This window comes from Trachinotus anak, unplaced genomic scaffold (assembly GCF_046630095.1).
Source record: "Trachinotus anak isolate AG129_WGS33_773 ecotype Australia unplaced genomic scaffold, CSIRO_AGI_Tana_v1 ptg000014l, whole genome shotgun sequence".
In the NCBI taxonomy this organism is placed as follows: domain Eukaryota; kingdom Metazoa; phylum Chordata; class Actinopteri; order Carangiformes; family Carangidae; genus Trachinotus; species Trachinotus anak.
In genome coordinates this window covers 21,876,060-21,893,721 of record NW_027273865.1, presented here as the reverse complement: position 1 = coordinate 21,893,721, position 17,662 = coordinate 21,876,060, and the positions used below count along the sequence as shown (strand labels likewise).

Below are 17,662 nucleotides of genomic sequence, written 5' to 3'. Positions count from 1 at the left end.
GCTGCAATCTGTATTAATACAATATTGATACAATGACATGGACATGCTTTAGGTTAACCTTTACATGAAGTGAAGCTTTTGGCTGTGTTTGTTTTCACAGATAGGCTAAATAAATTAGCCCTCTTGACCATTCATTTTTTAGGAACCCTTGTATCCGTAAATATTTTATGATGCAAATTTTATCGCTCCTCTGGGTGTGCATTTGAACCGAGGACCTTTTCTAACAAATCTTTAATATTTTCATTTAAACTAAGCCAAACAGACTTCCTTGTATTTCCCTTTCCTATATTGTATCAGAAATATTACAAATCTGTTGAACATCTCAAGTACCAAAGTGTTCATAATCAAAAAAGATTCGATGCTGATCCATGTAGAAATGGATTATTCACTCAACACAGATCTACAGGATAGTCTTGACCAACTATTGTGGCAAACAAGGGTCCGGTTGTTATATTATGTAATGTTATTCACCATAGTCGAAACTAAATCCCCAGACTTTGTGATGAAATTGGATTTTATATGTGCCACACTTTTTACTGGGATATGGCTTTAAAACTGTTTAACTCTACTGAAAGAAGCAAGAACAAAATAGTTAGAGAAAAAAAGGGAGAAATGCACAAAATAAGACCTGTTCTATATTTTGCAACAACCATTCTCCTAGACATAAGCTTCAGTTATCAGCCTGCTGCGTTTGATGGCAGATCAGAGTGAGCTGTGAGGAGACAGGTAGTAAAATACAGCAGAAAACAAAAGCTTCGGTTCTGTCTTTTCTTGTTCTGCTCTTGTTGATGAACCTCTGCTCAACCTCATCTATAACTGTAACTACTAACTACCTTTGTATCTCTTACTATCTTGCTTATTGTGTGTGTGTGTGTGTGTGTGTGTGTGTTTGTGTGTGGGTATATGCACACTTAAGTATGCATCAGGGTTTAGCATGTGTTCAACAACCCAATGTTATTTTTTAAATCTTTTTTGCATAGTCAAACATTTTACACCCACATGAATATATATTAGCTAAAGTAATTAAATTAGCATCCCATTAGCATCAGATCCCAGAACTCATTTGACATCTAGTTTATGACATACTTTAAATTTTATATGTGCAGTGCTGCTTAAAGTAGGTCAGCACACACACAACATGCTCCAGCTTCTGTCAGTCACACATGAAAAACACATGCATACACATGTGTGGTGCTGGTGATAGGTATCCAGAAGCATTCTGGGTAAGTGTGGCACTCCCATGACTCTGTTCAGTTCAAATTTTTTTGCGGCTCAGGGATATTTTTAATATCTTCAGGCTAGTGATGCAAGGTGAAAGCTGCAGGAATAATGTAGAAAGTTAACTGTGATTTAAATGCAAAATGTAAATCTTTCCACAGCTTCTAAAGTGCCCACTCTATTAAATCAGGACACCAATATTACCTTGCCAGGATCGGCCAAGCCTTCGCAGGCCTGGCTGATCACATGCATTGGCCTAGACTCAGATTTGGATGCTCAAAATCAGAATAGTGCCAACATGAAAACCAAAGCCGCCAACCTACATTTATCACTGACCTACTGTGGCAATATTCTGATAGGATAACCAAATGAGAGAAAACATGGATGAGCAGGGACAGTAAATGTAATGATGGTAATTATGTAAATATCATTTCCAGTGAAAATAGATAAAGGGTGAGGTAAATCCTGTTTTTTGGTTTCATATCCCTCACGTGTCACTTTAGCCATAAGTTCCTCCTGGGCAAAAAAACCCCAAACAAAACAGCATTGTAACCTGTTCGTTGTCCATATATGGTGGACAACGGTTTGTTGTAACTGTTTAAACATGACTTTGTTGAGACACTGACCATTACTTTCTTATTTTATGATTATAGTACAAACAGATGGATTAAGTCGAAGTCTTGTACCAGCAGATGAAGGCAGTAAATCACCATGAAGGAATGAAGCCAAAATGAGGAGGCAGGTCTGGCAGATTAATCCAGTTCATGCAGACCTTGAGTGTCTAATACTGTTTATTACAAGTTTTTTTTTTTTTTTTTTTTTGATGGATTAGACAGCTGACAGAAAGATTCTATCCTTATTTGACATGCACATATACACTTGTTGAACTGAAGTGAGTTTATCGTCCACCTTTAGAGAGAGCAAAGACAGCGGCAGACTAACCACACCAGCAAAAAAAAAAGGGGCAGCATAACAGAGGAAGAAGAATATTACAGAGACATGTGCATAATCCTTTATGCAGCAATGTATTACAATATAGTGCATTGTGATAATTTCCATGATATCACATGATAGGCATTTGGATATTACATTATAGCCATACTTTTACAGACCAAATGACAAAGGCAGTGTTGGGCAAATATTGTATGATAATGTTTTGTCTCATTCAGTCTCAATTCAGTTCCCGCTCAGCTGTGCACGAACAGAGTATAATATCACTGACCTCTGCATTATGCGGCAGTGAAATAAAGGTAATCTACAGCCATCTCCATATCAGAGCTCTTTAAAGCCTGCCTGCCCTTTGGTGAAAAGATGAGACTCATTTCATTTCACTATGTGCACGCATCAAATATCCGGCACTGTTTCTGATTGCACTCGTATTTCCTCCCAGCACAACAATGCAGTGGATGGTTGTTGTGAGATAGTGCTGAAAGTATTTAGAAATGCCTGTTTTGTCAAGGTATGAGAGTGTGAGACTTTCTGTAGGCTTCAGTGTTTGCCCAATGTTCCATGAGCAGCTTTTAACAGATTGCCTGTTTGATTGAGTGATTTGACCAGAAATGCTGCCACGACGGGCCACAGTGGAATCATTTGTACATTGGATATTAATGTTACGACACAGAGCCAGAGAGAGGAAACTGAACATAGTAACAGGAGGAGTGACTGAATAAATGCCAACGAAAGATAGAGATAGGATGACCAGTAAAATAAGATGAATAACAAACAGTGGATAATAAAAGATGGGATGAGATTTCATTATTTTATTATTTTTTTTGCCGAGCCTTAAAACAAGGTGGATTTTAAGAAGAAAACTGACAGCCAGGTACGAAAAGAGAGGCGAAATGGGAAAAGCAAGGACGCCACATTTGCTGGCAGATTGAACCATGGAGTCATGGCACAAACAAGGTGATGATGGGAGTGAACACAGAGAGTAGAGAAGGTGCAGAGAGGAGGTGGGGAGTAAACAATGACAGACTTTGACCATGAACAGATTCTGTCTGGGCTACACACAGACGTAAAAGCACAGTGTGATTGAAAAAGAACAGGGCCATGTAAGGAGTAATGGTCTATCTCAAGACAAAGGCAGGAAATGACACAAAGATCTCCGCTCTCTCTCTCTCTGTTGCTGCTCTTTGTCTCTGCGTGTCTCTGTTACTGACCCCAGCTCTCTCTTTTTCCTTCAGTGCGTGGTTAGATTATGATGCCCTTGGCAAGGTGGTAATGTTCAATCAGCATGATACAATCTTATGCTAGGTTGCTGGCTTGAGGAATTGGAGCTGTAGATTAATGCTCTCCTGTTCACTGCCTTCACTCTAGGCTTGAATCTTTACACCAACCACCTGCTATCTGCCTGCACCTGTCTACTGTAAGCCTTTCCTCTTGCCTACTCCCCTGCTCCTCTCTGCGTTCTTCTCCCTGTCGCTTCAAATCACACCCACCCATGGTATAAAGTTTATCTGCTTTCCCTGGTGCCTTCCATCCCTGTTTACCTCCAACCATCCATCTATCACTCCTCGGTGTAATGAAACCCAAGTCCTAATTGCAGCACAGCAAAGCCGCAAGGAGATGCCACAAAGGCTGGGTTGGGGTCAGATATGGTTAAGTTGGTGAAAGCTTTAACAGAGAGAGAGAGACAAAGAGATACACATTGGCAGTAATAAGTAAAAGGAAAGGGCGATTGTTGATAAAAATGTAGAAGAAAAATGGTGAAAAGGAATTAAGGTGGTAAGGACTGGAAACAGATAAATAGGGAATTGGAAAAAATAGATAAGAAACCAGAAATAAGGACCCAGACAGAATGACATTAATGACATTAACATAGTGGCAAATGGAGTAGTCATCTAAAAGTAAGAGTCATCATTCAAGTCATCACTCTTTTCTCTTCCTTTGGCATCATATATTTGATCCCTGTGTTACTGATCATGTGAAGGTCTCCACCTCCAGATTAGGCAATACATCCCTACATCTGAATGTTTCAACCGCCATGTTTGAGTGTAGGTTTTACTTACCTTTGTGTTACCTTTGGGTTACCCTTCCATGCAACTTTGTGGGTCAGCCAGCATCTCATAAGAAGTCCTCTTCACCCAGGGTGTGCTCAGCATGGGTGCAAATATCCTGACATAAATCTGGGACATTGTCAAAGTCTTGAACTTCTCCTGAGCAATCAAGCGTTCTAATTGTAGGAGTGTTGCGGTTGACCGACTGTGGCATTGTGTGGGAACATTATCTGATGGGAGTGGTGGTCGAGAATTTAAAAAAAAAAAAAAAGAGTTTCTTGGTGAATCATATTTAATTATCAGGAATTCATATTTCCAACTTTGGGAAAGGTTTATGCTGGAAAAAAAAACTGGCTAGTTGGTGAACATCATCAACCTCCTTCTGTTTGCAACCTTCACTCTGCATCAGTCAGATCGGACCATGGTGGGAAAAAGAGATGCAAGCCTTAAGGTGAGGCTCGTGATTTTCCAGTCAGTACTTGTCCCAGTCCACACCTTTGGTTATTGGCCACATAATCTCTAAGACCCCTTAGGATCCAGCAGATAGATGAATGGATGGTTATTTGCCTCATTCTTAAGGTATAAGTGCACATATATGAAGTAATGTAAACAAATACATTTTATAGCATCATGATATGTGCTTGATGTGACCTGCACATCTGGCAGTGAATTGCTAAACGTGAGGAAATTACCTTATAATTTCATTACCAGGCCCAGGCTGAGCGCAACCATTTCTTGCCAGACCACTGGGTTTACCTGAGATTGCTACGTAATTCACATGCACACACACACACACACACACACAGACACACACACACAAAAGCAAAATAAAGTGACAGCTGTGATGTTTCACTCCAGTAGGCTACAGCCGTTACATTATGTGATTATGCTCTTTTATAGCGTATGTGCTGTCTGCTTCATTCGAACAAAAGATTTGCTCTCTCCATCTGTGAGTATGCTTGCATCTCTGTGAGTGTCAGGAGTGAGAATAAGATATCTCTCTCTCTCTCTCTCTCTCTCCCCCTCTCTCTCTCTCTCTCTGTCGACCAGCATGCATGTCTTTCCTGGTGTTTTGGCAAATTCTGTGAGCTCACTGCAACAAACAGGTGTCAGCACCCTTAGATAAACGTCAGAGAAACTCTCTCTTTGCTCCCGTTGCCATTCTGACAGGTCCATCATCATCCCGTCCATTTGTGCTTTTATTATCTCCGGCTGTCTCTTTCTGTCTGTCTGTCTCACTATCTATCTGTAGAGACTAGAGCTGACAGTAAATAGACAAAGTGCAGTGAAACAGAGAATTATTAAATATGCTGGAATGTAGGTCAGCGTTTTCACTTTGTGATTTGGTATGTATTTCCACTGCTCAAATTCACAGTCCTTTAATGCACCTGCGGAAGTGGAAATGAATGCTGGCTGTGTTAAGATGGGCGGTTTTGTTATTCTTCTGCAGGGTTATCAGCACCATTTGCCCTGCTCTGCTCATTCTATCATCTGTGATGCAGGTTTTGTACCGTCTTTTTATTTCTGAAGCAGTGTCACATTGAAAATGGATCAGGGTTTCATGGCGGCCTTGCGTTTGTCAAAGTCTCCTCTGGTTGGAGAATCACAGCAGTGAGAAGGGAGGCAGGAGGGAGGAAAAGTTATTTTTATACTCCTCCCTCCCATCGCCACCCTCTGCTCCTGTGAGCCCCATGCACAAACATTTTGGGAAAGCTGCTGTATGTGTGTATGCACAATTTTGTGTGTGTGTGGCTGTGTGTGTGTGTGTGTGTGTGTGTGTGTTTGTATGAAAGATTGATGTTGGCCTAAGTACCTGCCAAGCTGCATCAGACCAAGCACATACAGCGCAAGGGGGGAGTGAGAGAGGGTGGGAGGGGGGAGAGAGAGAGAGAAGGAGCAGATGCCACAGATAGAGATGCCTATCAATAATGCAACCTCCACTGAGCTCACTATTGAGGGAGGGAAGGAGAGAATAAATGGGGAAGAGTTTGATTATGAGACATAGATATGGGTTAAGGAGGGAAAAAGACAGAGAGACAGAGATGACATAAGATACAGACCTGTAAGAAAAAGGAAAAAAAAAAGTGGTGGAGGTGTTAAAGAAGTTTTAGAGAAACAGAGGAAGAAGACACACAAAGATGGCAAGAAGATAAATGGAGGCTAGAATTGGAAAAAGTGAATACTGTGCTTTCATTAAGTCAAAATTGTATGCAAACACATGCAGAGCTGCCTCAGCGAGGAAAAAAAGAAATGCTTACATCTCATTATAAATGCTAAGTTTCCTTCTCATAACAAGGAGCTGTACTGTATGTCATGATAACAAGAGCATTTTCTTCTTACAATGAAACAGTGTGACACGATGCTGACACCGAGCCTATCCATTTGTATAAGGAGAACAGACTCTCACTGCCACATTATAACATCACTTCCTTCTGTGGGTGAACAGCGGAATGAGACAAACTGCTTTGTAGTTTCTGCATACTCATGACAATGCCATCCATATTCCTTAGCAAAAGCAATGGGTTAGATACTAGCTCTAAAAGGGAGTTGATTAGTTCATTCACTCATCTCTGCAGTAGCAGCAGCACAACTTTACTTATATAATTATGCCGTCTGATATGGATTATGATAATATAGAATAACACTGGGGAAATAGGCTTAGTCACAAAAACGAGATGCAGCATGTTAATAAATGAGCTTTAGAGGTGCTGGTAGGTGAATTTTGAGGCATAACCAGGTCAACCATTTCCCTATGTTTCAAGTCTTTGTGCTAAGCTAAGCTAACAGGATACTGGATTATTATTTCATATTCAGCTGAGTATTTAGCTGCTTCAGCGTAAAGGTCCTGGTGTTGTGATTGCAAAGTTACTGCCACAATGTCATGTATTATTTGGAAACTTGAAAAGAACAGAGCCATCATTAATGTCATTTAACACCTGTGATTTTCTTGTTATGGCAAGTTCAAATGTCTGCTGTGTAAAAGGCCCATTAGATACATTGCCGTTAATGCAGTAGGCTACATCTCTCCTTATAAATTGATCTAAGCTGTTGAAAGGAGGTTTTCATTTAGCATGGGCTTGATTTACCACAGACCAGGTGCTTGATGAGACACACGCCTACATCTGTTGTCAATTCTTTTAATGCATTAAACCCATTGTTTGGCCAGTTAGTCACTTTTCATATGTACAATAATTGGTTAAAATTGTAGTCTGAGCTATTTTTTTTTTATCTTCACCTAGCTAGAAATTTTGTACTGCACATAATGTGTCAGCATCCATGTGGCACACCCTTCACCACAGACTTTATGTGACCACAGTATGCCCTCCATTGTTATTTCATCGTCAAGTGAAGAGCAAGAGCCAAGAGATGAGCAGGGATGACATAATGTCCCCACTCTAAATACTGAACAACACAAGTCAAACATGGTCAATGAGACTGCCTGTATGTGTGTGTGTGTCTGTGTGTGTGTGCGCGTGTGTGTGCAAGAGAGAGAAAGAGAGAGAGAGAGAGAGAGAGAGAGAGAGCGAGAGAGTGCAAGGCTCATTAGTTGAAAACAAATATCTCTTCCAGAGTTCCTCTTTTGTTAGTGGGGAAGGGGAACTCAAAGTGTTCTTCATCATGATTTAGTTGTCAGTTGTCAGTGTGAGCCACTGTGTGTGTGTGTGTGTGTGTGAGTGTGTGTGTGTGGTTTTGTTTTTCAACTGTACATTGTTCACATGTGAATGAGTAAGTATGTCAGCATGTCTGCAGGTCACTGTGTAGCGGTGGGAGGACGTTAGCTCTGAGTGGACTTTAAGTGGTGCTGCTGTGTCTGTGTGTGTGTGTGTGGGGGGGTGTGGGCACCGTTGATGTTGCTGTTTTGCACATCAAAATGCTTGATGAACCACTGCCTGCCCACACCTCCCCTCCCTTTTCCATCAATAAAGTTTGCACTGTTTTGAACTTTATCTAGAGTTCACTGTAAATTATAAGTCTCTCCATGTTCGGTTAACTCTGACCACCGTCTGTCACTCTCTTCAATCTCTGTCTGCCCTCGCTACTTCTGATGCAAATTGGACCAAATGAGAACTAGAGAATCACTGAGAATGAGGTTTTGAGACTGACACTGTTTTCTTTTAGCGCTGCGAGGTGTTACCACAGCAAATATCTCACATACTGACTCTTGTTGAAAGGGTCTCTGTATGTGTCGTACTGCTGTGGCGGTTGCCAATCATATCGAAAGAGAACTGGAGATGACGATGTTGCTGGATCAAAATATCAATCCACATTGGAGATGTCCGGCCCTTTGAAACATCTGTTTCCCTTTGAGGAACATGTTAAAAAGTCCAGTACTGACAGTGAAGGTGCTGAGAAACTCCTCGGTGAGAATATATGTGTGGAAGCAGGTCTCAGTTAACAAATTAAGACTAAAGATAAGGTAAAAATATAGGAATATGGATAATTGTCAAACACCAAGAAGCTGATGTGCACTCAGTATCATTTCAGGGTTTAGTTTGTCATGCTCACTTACACTGCATGACCAAGGTAATGGATACAGCAAATAACACTGTGTGCCTAGTAGTATAATGCATCACAGATAAATGCATTAGGAAAAAATGTAAGTCAAGAAGAGAGATAATCTATTCTCTATTTCTTGCTTTTTTGATCATTCTTTTACCAAGATAGGAGCTACATCAGTCGAGGAGAAAGGGAGCAGCATGTTTCTGCAGTTTCACAACTTTCAAGACTGCTTTTCTAGGACCCTAGTTTTTCGTGACACTGCCACCACACTGGAAATCCAATTTGTTCTAAACCTGTGCGTAATGCAATGCTAATGCTACCCCTAAACCTAACCAATATGCTTCCATCCTTAAAGTCTTGAAACCGCAGCCTCAGGCACTGCAGAAACATATTATTGGAGAAGGGGAGACAGCTACTAAAGCTACACTTCATTGGATTGTTCTGGTTCCTCCTTGTCATCCTGTGTTATATATTGTACATACTTTTTTCTGGCAACATCCTTTGCTCTCCCCAGTCTGTCTGCTTCTGTATCCCCCTTTCTTCTTTAATAACCCCACAGCCACCCCTCTCTTTCTGTCTCCCTCCACCTCAACACATATTTCTGTTTCTCCTCGCCCTTGTTAGCATCCCTCTTTCAGTCCTCTCCCACCTCTCCTCTCCGGCTCCCCTCATGTCTCTATGCTGCATTTCAGCTCCCCAGCTCTTGTATTTAGAGTAATTGAAATGGAGTGCAGCTGTAAAATAAGCTTTAACTGATAATCACTGACATTACATGCAGACTGTTAAGGGGGGAGAGATGGATGAAATGACAGCTGTGAGACAGTCCAAGACAAAAAATGTAAGGAGAGCCAAATAACATTTTTTTTTCTCTTCTGTCCCCCTGTCTCTTCATCCTTTTTTTTTTTTTTTTTTTTTTTTTTTTTTACCATCAGCTTGTTTTAATCCTGTGATTTTCATAGTTAATCACATTTGCTGCCTAAACACGTTTTCCGCAGTGTCCTCTGACACACTGTTTGTGTCCAACATGCACACACAGCACTGACGGTGCGATTTGCATGTTATACCTGGACTCCATTTGCTATGCGTTACACACAAACAAAACTGACTGCCTGCTATCTTCGCCTGTGTTGCTATGACGCTCCATCCCCCTATTCCCCAGCCGCCGCGGCTCCTGAGGGACATCCCCATGTTGTTCTCTCCTTCAGCTCTCCTCTTCTCCCTTCTGTCTCTCTCTTTCCTCGCCCCTCTCCATAGCTTTGTTTCCCATAACGCTCTGTCGTCCTTTGCTTTTTCTCTCCTTCTCTCTGTCTTCACATGTCTTACATGTTACAGTTGTTCCTGACAGGCAGTTCCTTACCATAGAAATTTCTCCACCCACATTATTTGTGTCTGTTTCTGTCTCTTACTCTTTCTCTTCAGTGTTGCTTTTCAAAGGGCTGTGCAGAGCAGAGAGCTGGTAACCAAAGAGTTAGAGATTGTAAAGAGATAAAACCTCCATTAACACTGAAACCATAGTATCATGTTCTTATTATTGAGTTTTGTGTGACTAAACTGAGCATATTTAAACATTTTAAGAGCGAGTGATTGAGGTGTATGTGAGGGTTTTCATGAGTATCTTTGTGTCTGTATTTGCATCCATACCCTCCACTATGTTTGTGTGTATCCCTTGTGGTTTCCCTCATTTCCCTGCACATAGCAGCAACAGCAGTAACTGACTGATAATATAACTGCTGAACATATTGCCTAACCTGCTGAGTCCTCTGAGCAGAACAGTTAACCTGTGTTGGACAGTAGCAGCCAGTCATTTTCATTAGGATATTATACTCTCACAGTAAACATTTCGGGCGGCTTCCTCATATTGAGCTGCACTTTTTTGTTTGGTCTTTTCTCAGTTGCTTAAAAGTTATTCTGTAAGTTATTATTCAATAAATTTCCTTCCTCTCCACCGCTTTTGATTTAAGGATTTATATGGATCAATAAGTGTGTGACCTTCCCCCTGTGTTTCATCACACAATATTTCTGATATATTGTTCACACTGATATTATATACACACTATTAAAAATCCCAACTCAAGCACTCAGCGCTCTACAAATGGTCTCATTTCTTTTCCTAGAGAGCATTTCCCACAGCTTCCTTAAGGTCTTCATTAAAGTGCTGATTTTAAGTCCTGCCACTTATCTCCGAGAGTAATCCTTAATTAGAATTCAAGCCCACAACAGACTGACAGAACTGACCTTGGATCAGCCTACACCCTGGATAATGGTGGCTGTCAGCAGCCTGTTTAATTGGATGGCAGATCTGAGATCAGTGTTGTAAAAGTGGCGGATTTTGAAGGAGCACACTGCAGAGAGAGGCAACAGAACAGTGGTGCGTAGAACAGCCTGGGGAATAGACTGAGAGAGGGATGGGCAGTTTCATGCAGAGCAATACAGCATGTAGTTGATTAAGTCAAATGATTTGTGTAGAGACATGACATCTCATTAGATGCACCAGCACCATATTTCATGTAGTAGTAAACAGATTGTAAGTAACATGGGCACAGTTGCTGTTTGACACGATAACACTTAGGTGTCTTTCTGATCATTTATGACATGTTACTGTCTCTAATGATACTGCAGAAAACTGCCAATAACCAGTGACTCATCCAGTCATTTTTTTTCAACGCGCTTGGACTGGCGCGCCTATAAATACATGTGAAGACCCGCAACAGACCAGAATTTTCCAACCTCGGTTCGGCAATTGGCTCACATGTCTGAAATGGAAAATCCCCTTCACATATTGCCTACAAGCTAGTAATACAGTCTAATTTCAAAGAACTACCTTATACTCCTTTGTGATTCAATACGTTGCATTCACACATTGTTTTTGTGCCAAGAATTACAGATGAGAAGATTGATACCATTTTCATCTCTGCGCGCTAAATATGAAGCTACAACCAAAAATTCACTTAGCTTAGCTTTTAGGACTGGTAGCAGGAAGAAACACTTATCCTGCCTGGCATGTCTAAAGATAAGGGAAAAAATCACCCAATAACGTCCTCTAAAGCTCAGTAATTAACTAATTATGTATTGTTCATTAAATCCATACAATAAAGGATGTCTAAAAATTAATAGCTGTAGTTTTACAGGCAGTTACATACTAGAATTATTGTGCAAAGTCACAGCAGCTGGCCAACACGTGAAGCTTTGGAGATGCTGGTATGTGGATTTCCGAAATTTTTCACAGAGCCAGGCTTTAGCTGTCATCTTGATTCCAGTCTTTATTAAGCCAGTGACCTGCTAACTATTGCTACATGGTTAGCTTACAGAAACTGCATTAGCTCACTGAACATCTGTCGAGAAAGCCAATAAGTGTTTTTTTCAATAAACAATTTCTTGACTTGAAAAAAATATGTTGCTCGGCTCAAAATTTCACTCACATGCATTTTGCAAAAACGTCGTCTGGCCTAATTACACACTTTTTTCCAATTATTTGTTTGTGCCAAAAATGCACCAAAAGCCAGAGTCGTCAATTAGTTAGTACTCCGAGCATCTAAAAATATCTTAAGCTGTCTACCGAATATCTTTTGGTATGTCTGAGAGTGTTTTAAAAGCCGACCGCAATAATTCCTTTTAATTTGGTGCATCAGAGCAATGGTATGACTGATGTGAAAGATTAACACTAATGTAATATGGCTGACAAATGAGATCTTGTTGACATGCTGAATACGGAGTAGAGCTGAAAGCTGAAGTGAAGTCTCAAGCATTAATTATGCTTTCTGTTGAGCAATGTTGTTCACAGTTACACGTGTACAGAGGAGGAAAAAAGATGTATGTCACAAAAGAGGCTGCAGGTTAGATCCTTTACTGGCACGACAGGTATTATTTACTTTGCCTGGCCATGTTTTCCTGCCAGGATTCAGAGTGACCTTCTCTGAACCTCAGGCTAACTGTGAGTGTTTGAAGTTTTTTAAAGACTAGCAGATACAAGGCTACATAACAATCCCTGAGGCCAGGTTAAAAGAGCAGATAGTGCTGCCTGTGTTTTGCTAAACCCATTTCACCCAGCCCAGACAATAAGTGGGATGCAGTGGGAGTGCAGCACCCAGCCATGTTGGAGTGGTGACAGATCAATTAGCACCTGCCACTGTCTCGCTTTCCGTCTCTCTGCCGTCATCGTTGCACTTGTGTCCTTATTATATTTTTCGCCTTCTCCCTGCCCCTCTGAGCAAGAAGAGCACTACAATGATACACAATTAACCCCTCTCCTCCCACTTCACTTCTCTCTTTACGCTCCTCTGTCCTGTTTGGTTATTCCCCTTCCTCATACTCTTCCCTCTCTACGACTTTTCTATCCCTCTGTCTTCTCTGCTTCTGCCCAGACTGATCTAGAGTCTCTGGACCCTCGCGGTCGGACTCCTCTACACCTGGCCGTCACACTGGGCCACCTGGATTGCACCAGGGTCCTGCTGCAGCATGGAGCTGACGTTAGCAAGGAGAACCGCAATGGATGGACTGGTGAGTGTGTGTGTGTGTGTGTGTGTGTGTGTGTGTGTGTGTGTGTGTATGTGGCAGCATGCATAATGTACAGTATGCACAACACATTATTTGGTTGTGTGTTGCAGGTTTGGAATGCGTTTCAGGAGCAAAGGAGAGTCATGTGGCATTTTATACAATAAATATATTGTCGTCAAAATAATTATGATATTGTGATATAATTAGAGTAAACAATAAGACCTTGGTGGAGAGGAAGGGTAGTTTCTGTCTCACACTAGTGGTTAAATATTATAACCACATTTCCCATGAGCTCCTTCTCCTTTGGAGGATAAAAACTAAAAAAAAAACGTGTTTAATTTGTCGGCAACACATATTTATTTATATTTCACAAATTATGAAATCAAAATAAAAAAATTAAAAAATCTTAATCCATTATCAAGAAACAAATCAGGAGCTAATAAATAGTAATTAACTTCTGATTAACGAGTTTCTCATTTGTCATTCCTTTGTTACTACTGGTCTTTCAGAATTAGCGCACATTTGTTGTACAGTGTTACTATTTATTGATATTGTGTTATTGATGCTGCCTGTGCCTGTAGCGGGCTCTGTGGGTCTTCACACTCAATCAGTGGATAAGAAACCACAACCACAGAAACCTTATATCAAAATTTGACGAAGGACTCCCAAGCAGTAATCGTGCTCCTACTGCTCTGTGATGTGTTTTAATTTATAACTCGAAGTAAAAAGAAATTATGTTCCAGGTCTTACATGTTTGCAGAGCAGAATGTTTAAAATGCCAAGCGTGGCCTGTCATTTGCAGTGAGATTTGGTAGTGCCCCCCGTGGTCACAATAAGAGGACTATAATAATATGTAATGTAAGACACATCATGTCATGTTTTGTGGAGTTCAGGGTCCAAATGCAGACAATCCAGGCACAAGGTGGAAAAAAGGTGATTTATTCAATCAAAAAGTAAACTCACAAAACTGGTGAAAACGCAGAGAACTCAAAAGCCAGACGGAAGAAACAAAACTGAAGGACTGGAAACAACCGGGGAGCACTAAAGAAAAACAGGAGCAAGAGACACTGGAGCATGCCACAAGGAAACAGAACAGACGAACTGACAAAGACCAGGGCAGAGACAGAGACTCAGATACACAAGGAAGGCATGGGCAATTGAACACAGGTGTAACACATTAGGGCGGGGCAGACGATCAAGAAGGAGGGAAACAGGACAAAAACAGGAAGTAAATAAACTTGTGACACACAAGGAAGTTACTTCAGAATAAAACAGAAAATAAACCAAAAAGTCCGAACAGAGAATCAAAACTAATTAAGTTCCAGGTCCCAACATAAAATGTCCATCAGGGCAAACCATGACACATCATACATTATATCTGCAAAATAGTCCACAGTAACGTTTGCCACTGGCTCTATTTAGTGTTTAGGGTTGACAATGAGAAACTGATCATGAATTTTGTTAATTTTTTAACCTTGAAATTATATTGGATGGTATAACACCTGGAGTTTACTGGAGTCCAATATCTCACCCTCATTCATAGGTTTTTGTGGTCACTCACTGTTTAATTGTGTAACGTTGCAAGTAAAGCTTTTTTAATTTTTTTTTATTTTTAATCATTAATGATGTGTGTGTATGTGTGCATCTCTTTCTGTGGTTTTGTGGACAGATTTTGGCTTGAAAACATCATTGTGATCTGTGTCCTCATAACTTCAAAAGCCTGTTTGATGGTTAAGACTTGTTATTAGGTTTAGGGTTAGAATTGGGTCTAGGTTAGGGTTCAGGTAAGGGGCTTGGGAATGGATTATATTAACAAGTGTCCTCACAGCTAAAGACAAAGAAATTTGTGTGTGTGTGTGTGTGTGTGTGTGTGTGTGTGTGTGTGTGTGTGTGTGTATTAGCCCTTACTCACATGTTTGCTAATAAAGAAAAGGAAAGGAAATTACAACAGCCTGTAAGATTAAGAGCAAAGTGGCGGTCTGATGAATGACGGGCAAGCTGCGGTAAATGGTCGTACCAGCTTTTCCGCTGGCCTACTTCAGTTTCTCCTCAATTCTCACGGCCCCCTTAAATTGCACAAGTGCATAAATTTTAGATGAGGCCTGAGTGATTGGCTCTGTTGTACTCTTCTTTTTTCTCTCTCTCTCTCTCTGTCAGTTCTTCAGGAGGCGGTGAGCACCAGAGATCCGGAGTTGGTGCGTCTCGTGCTTCGTTACCGTGACTACCAAAGGACTGCCAAGAGACTGGCGGGCATCCCCGTCCTGCTGGAGCGGCTGCGCCAAGTGGGATTTCACACAAACACACGCACAGCACTTTGATGCATACATGGAAAAAGATACTCTCCTGTGACCACACACACACACACATACACACAAGCATATATGCAGATTACATACATGAAACAAAACACAAACATAGGCAAACTACGAAGGCATATCAAAGGGATCTCTGAGCAGAGATGTAATCATTTGAAATGTAGATGATTTTGTTTTAGAATAAAATATTCTTAGCTTTTTTTGAAGGTATGAATAACTTTGTTTACTATTTGGCAAAGGGAATACACTCAAATGTCTCCATGTTACAAAACTGGGTAATCTGAGTCATCGCTATCCCCTAAAGGGGTAAGGAGTGCCGTCCTTAAAGCCACATTAGCAGTAATGGAGAACCTCAGACTGGAGATACTGAAAGCTGGTTATATTCCTGAAAAGAAAATGTGGAGGTGCAGCAGATCATATGGAAGTTGCTGCAGCAGTAGAGCTGCAGAGAACAGTGGGCAAGATGCAGGGAACTGCCTTCACAGACACTTTCTGTGCATGTGCTCCAGCTGGCTCCACGCCACACACACACATATAATCAAACACACACACACACACACACACATACACACACACACACACACCCTAGCATACTCACACAGTAGACACAACACCCTCACACTTTGAAAACAACAATGAATACTGTCGAACACACATGCACTCGCAAACATCAGGCACATCACAGTGTTCCTCATCTGCTGCTGCTCTCACCCACATCACTCTCCTCTCCATCCCTCCACCCATCACTTCTATTATTAACCCTCTCCCACACTCACACACACAGACAGCCACTTCTCTGTGCCAGTCCCTTTATCTTCGGCACGGACAACAAAGCAGCATCCCTGCATTTGTTCACTCTTTTCTCCTTACTCTCACGCGTTTCCTTTTCCTCTCTGTCTATCCATATATGAATTCATCACTCTCTGTCTCCCCAACTCTCCTCCTCTGCCTTTCTCTTTATCAATACCTGTTCCCTTCTAATTTATCTTCCTCTCTCTGTCTCCTTGTCTGCTCTCTTTCCAGGCCCAGGACTTCTATGTGGAGATGAAATGGGAGTTTACCAGCTGGGGTGAGTCTCGTCCTTGTGCCATTACTGTCAGTAAAACAGTCCAGTGCCCACCAGACAGAACTAATCATGTTATTATCTCCCTTTGCGGCTGAGGAGCCTGTTTCTTCCTGTTGTACTGGACACTGGTGCTCACACAGTGGATACGGATGTGCTGTATTTTCAGTATGAGCGCAGTGTACAGTACATTTATGTACATACTATTGATGTTGCATATAGCTACTGAAATTTGCCTGTTAGAATGGATTAAATGTGAGGACAGGGAAACAGGGAAGGTTTCTAAGAGGGAAGTATCAAGGTAGGAACTGTTTTTCTAGGCTACCTTATTTGAGTTGTGTTTCTACTTGTAGATTCACACTACTCTTTACTCCATTACTTATTTAGAACATTTTTTTTTTGTCAATTTTCACTTAATGTATTTAATAATCTCTTCACTTATTTATTTATTGTGTTTTTTCCCCTTTTTTCTTTTAATTGTTCTCCTTGGATAATTGTCAAATTCCAAGGATAATCCTTATTCTGCCATATCTGTTTTATGATTGAATGTATATTATTATGTATATCATTTTATAATTCTTTCTTTATGTATACTGTATGTACAACTTTATTTGGCTCAATAAAACATATTTGAATAAAATAATTAATTAAAGGGTCTAATGAGCCCAACAACTGCCATTTAGCAATGAAAACACATTTGTGTTTGTCCTTAGTGCCCCTGGTGTCTCGTATCTGCCCCAGTGACACCTACAGAGTTTGGAAGAGTGGCCAGTGTCTCCGTGTTGACACCACCCTGATGGGCTTTGAACAGATGACCTGGCAGAGAGGAAACCGGAGCTTTATTTTCAGAGGACAAGGTCAGAGGTCAAACTCTAGCCTCAGTCTGTGTGAATGTCTGTGTGAGAGAGAGAGTGCTGACAGGATACATTTAAGCACATCAGTTGCACATTATTTTAGAGAACTTTTATTCTCATTTGTTTTCTTGTGCAGAGTTAAATGAAAAGACTCGTGGAAATCACTGCACCTGGCTAAGAAATAAGACAGCACAAAACCCCTTTTAAAATCATTGCTTGTTG

At 41.0% G+C, this 17,662-nt stretch overlaps 1 protein-coding gene across 3 annotated transcripts in view; it reads left to right on the top strand.

The window, feature by feature from the left end:
* ankrd13b (ankyrin repeat domain 13B) overlaps nt 1–17,662 on the top strand; it is a 46,178-nt gene that overhangs the window by 8,332 nt on the left and 20,184 nt on the right. For all 3 annotated transcript variants that reach the window (XR_011693456.1, XM_071496489.1, XM_071496488.1), the window contains 4 exons: nt 13,076–13,211; nt 15,366–15,490; nt 16,547–16,592; nt 17,300–17,443. Coding sequence is in view for 2 of the 3 variants with exons in the window: in XM_071496489.1 (XP_071352590.1) it covers nt 13,076–13,211; nt 15,366–15,490; nt 16,547–16,592; nt 17,300–17,443 (451 nt within the window). In the remaining variant the exon portion in view is untranslated. The remainder of the gene's footprint in view (nt 1–13,075; nt 13,212–15,365; nt 15,491–16,546; nt 16,593–17,299; nt 17,444–17,662) is intronic.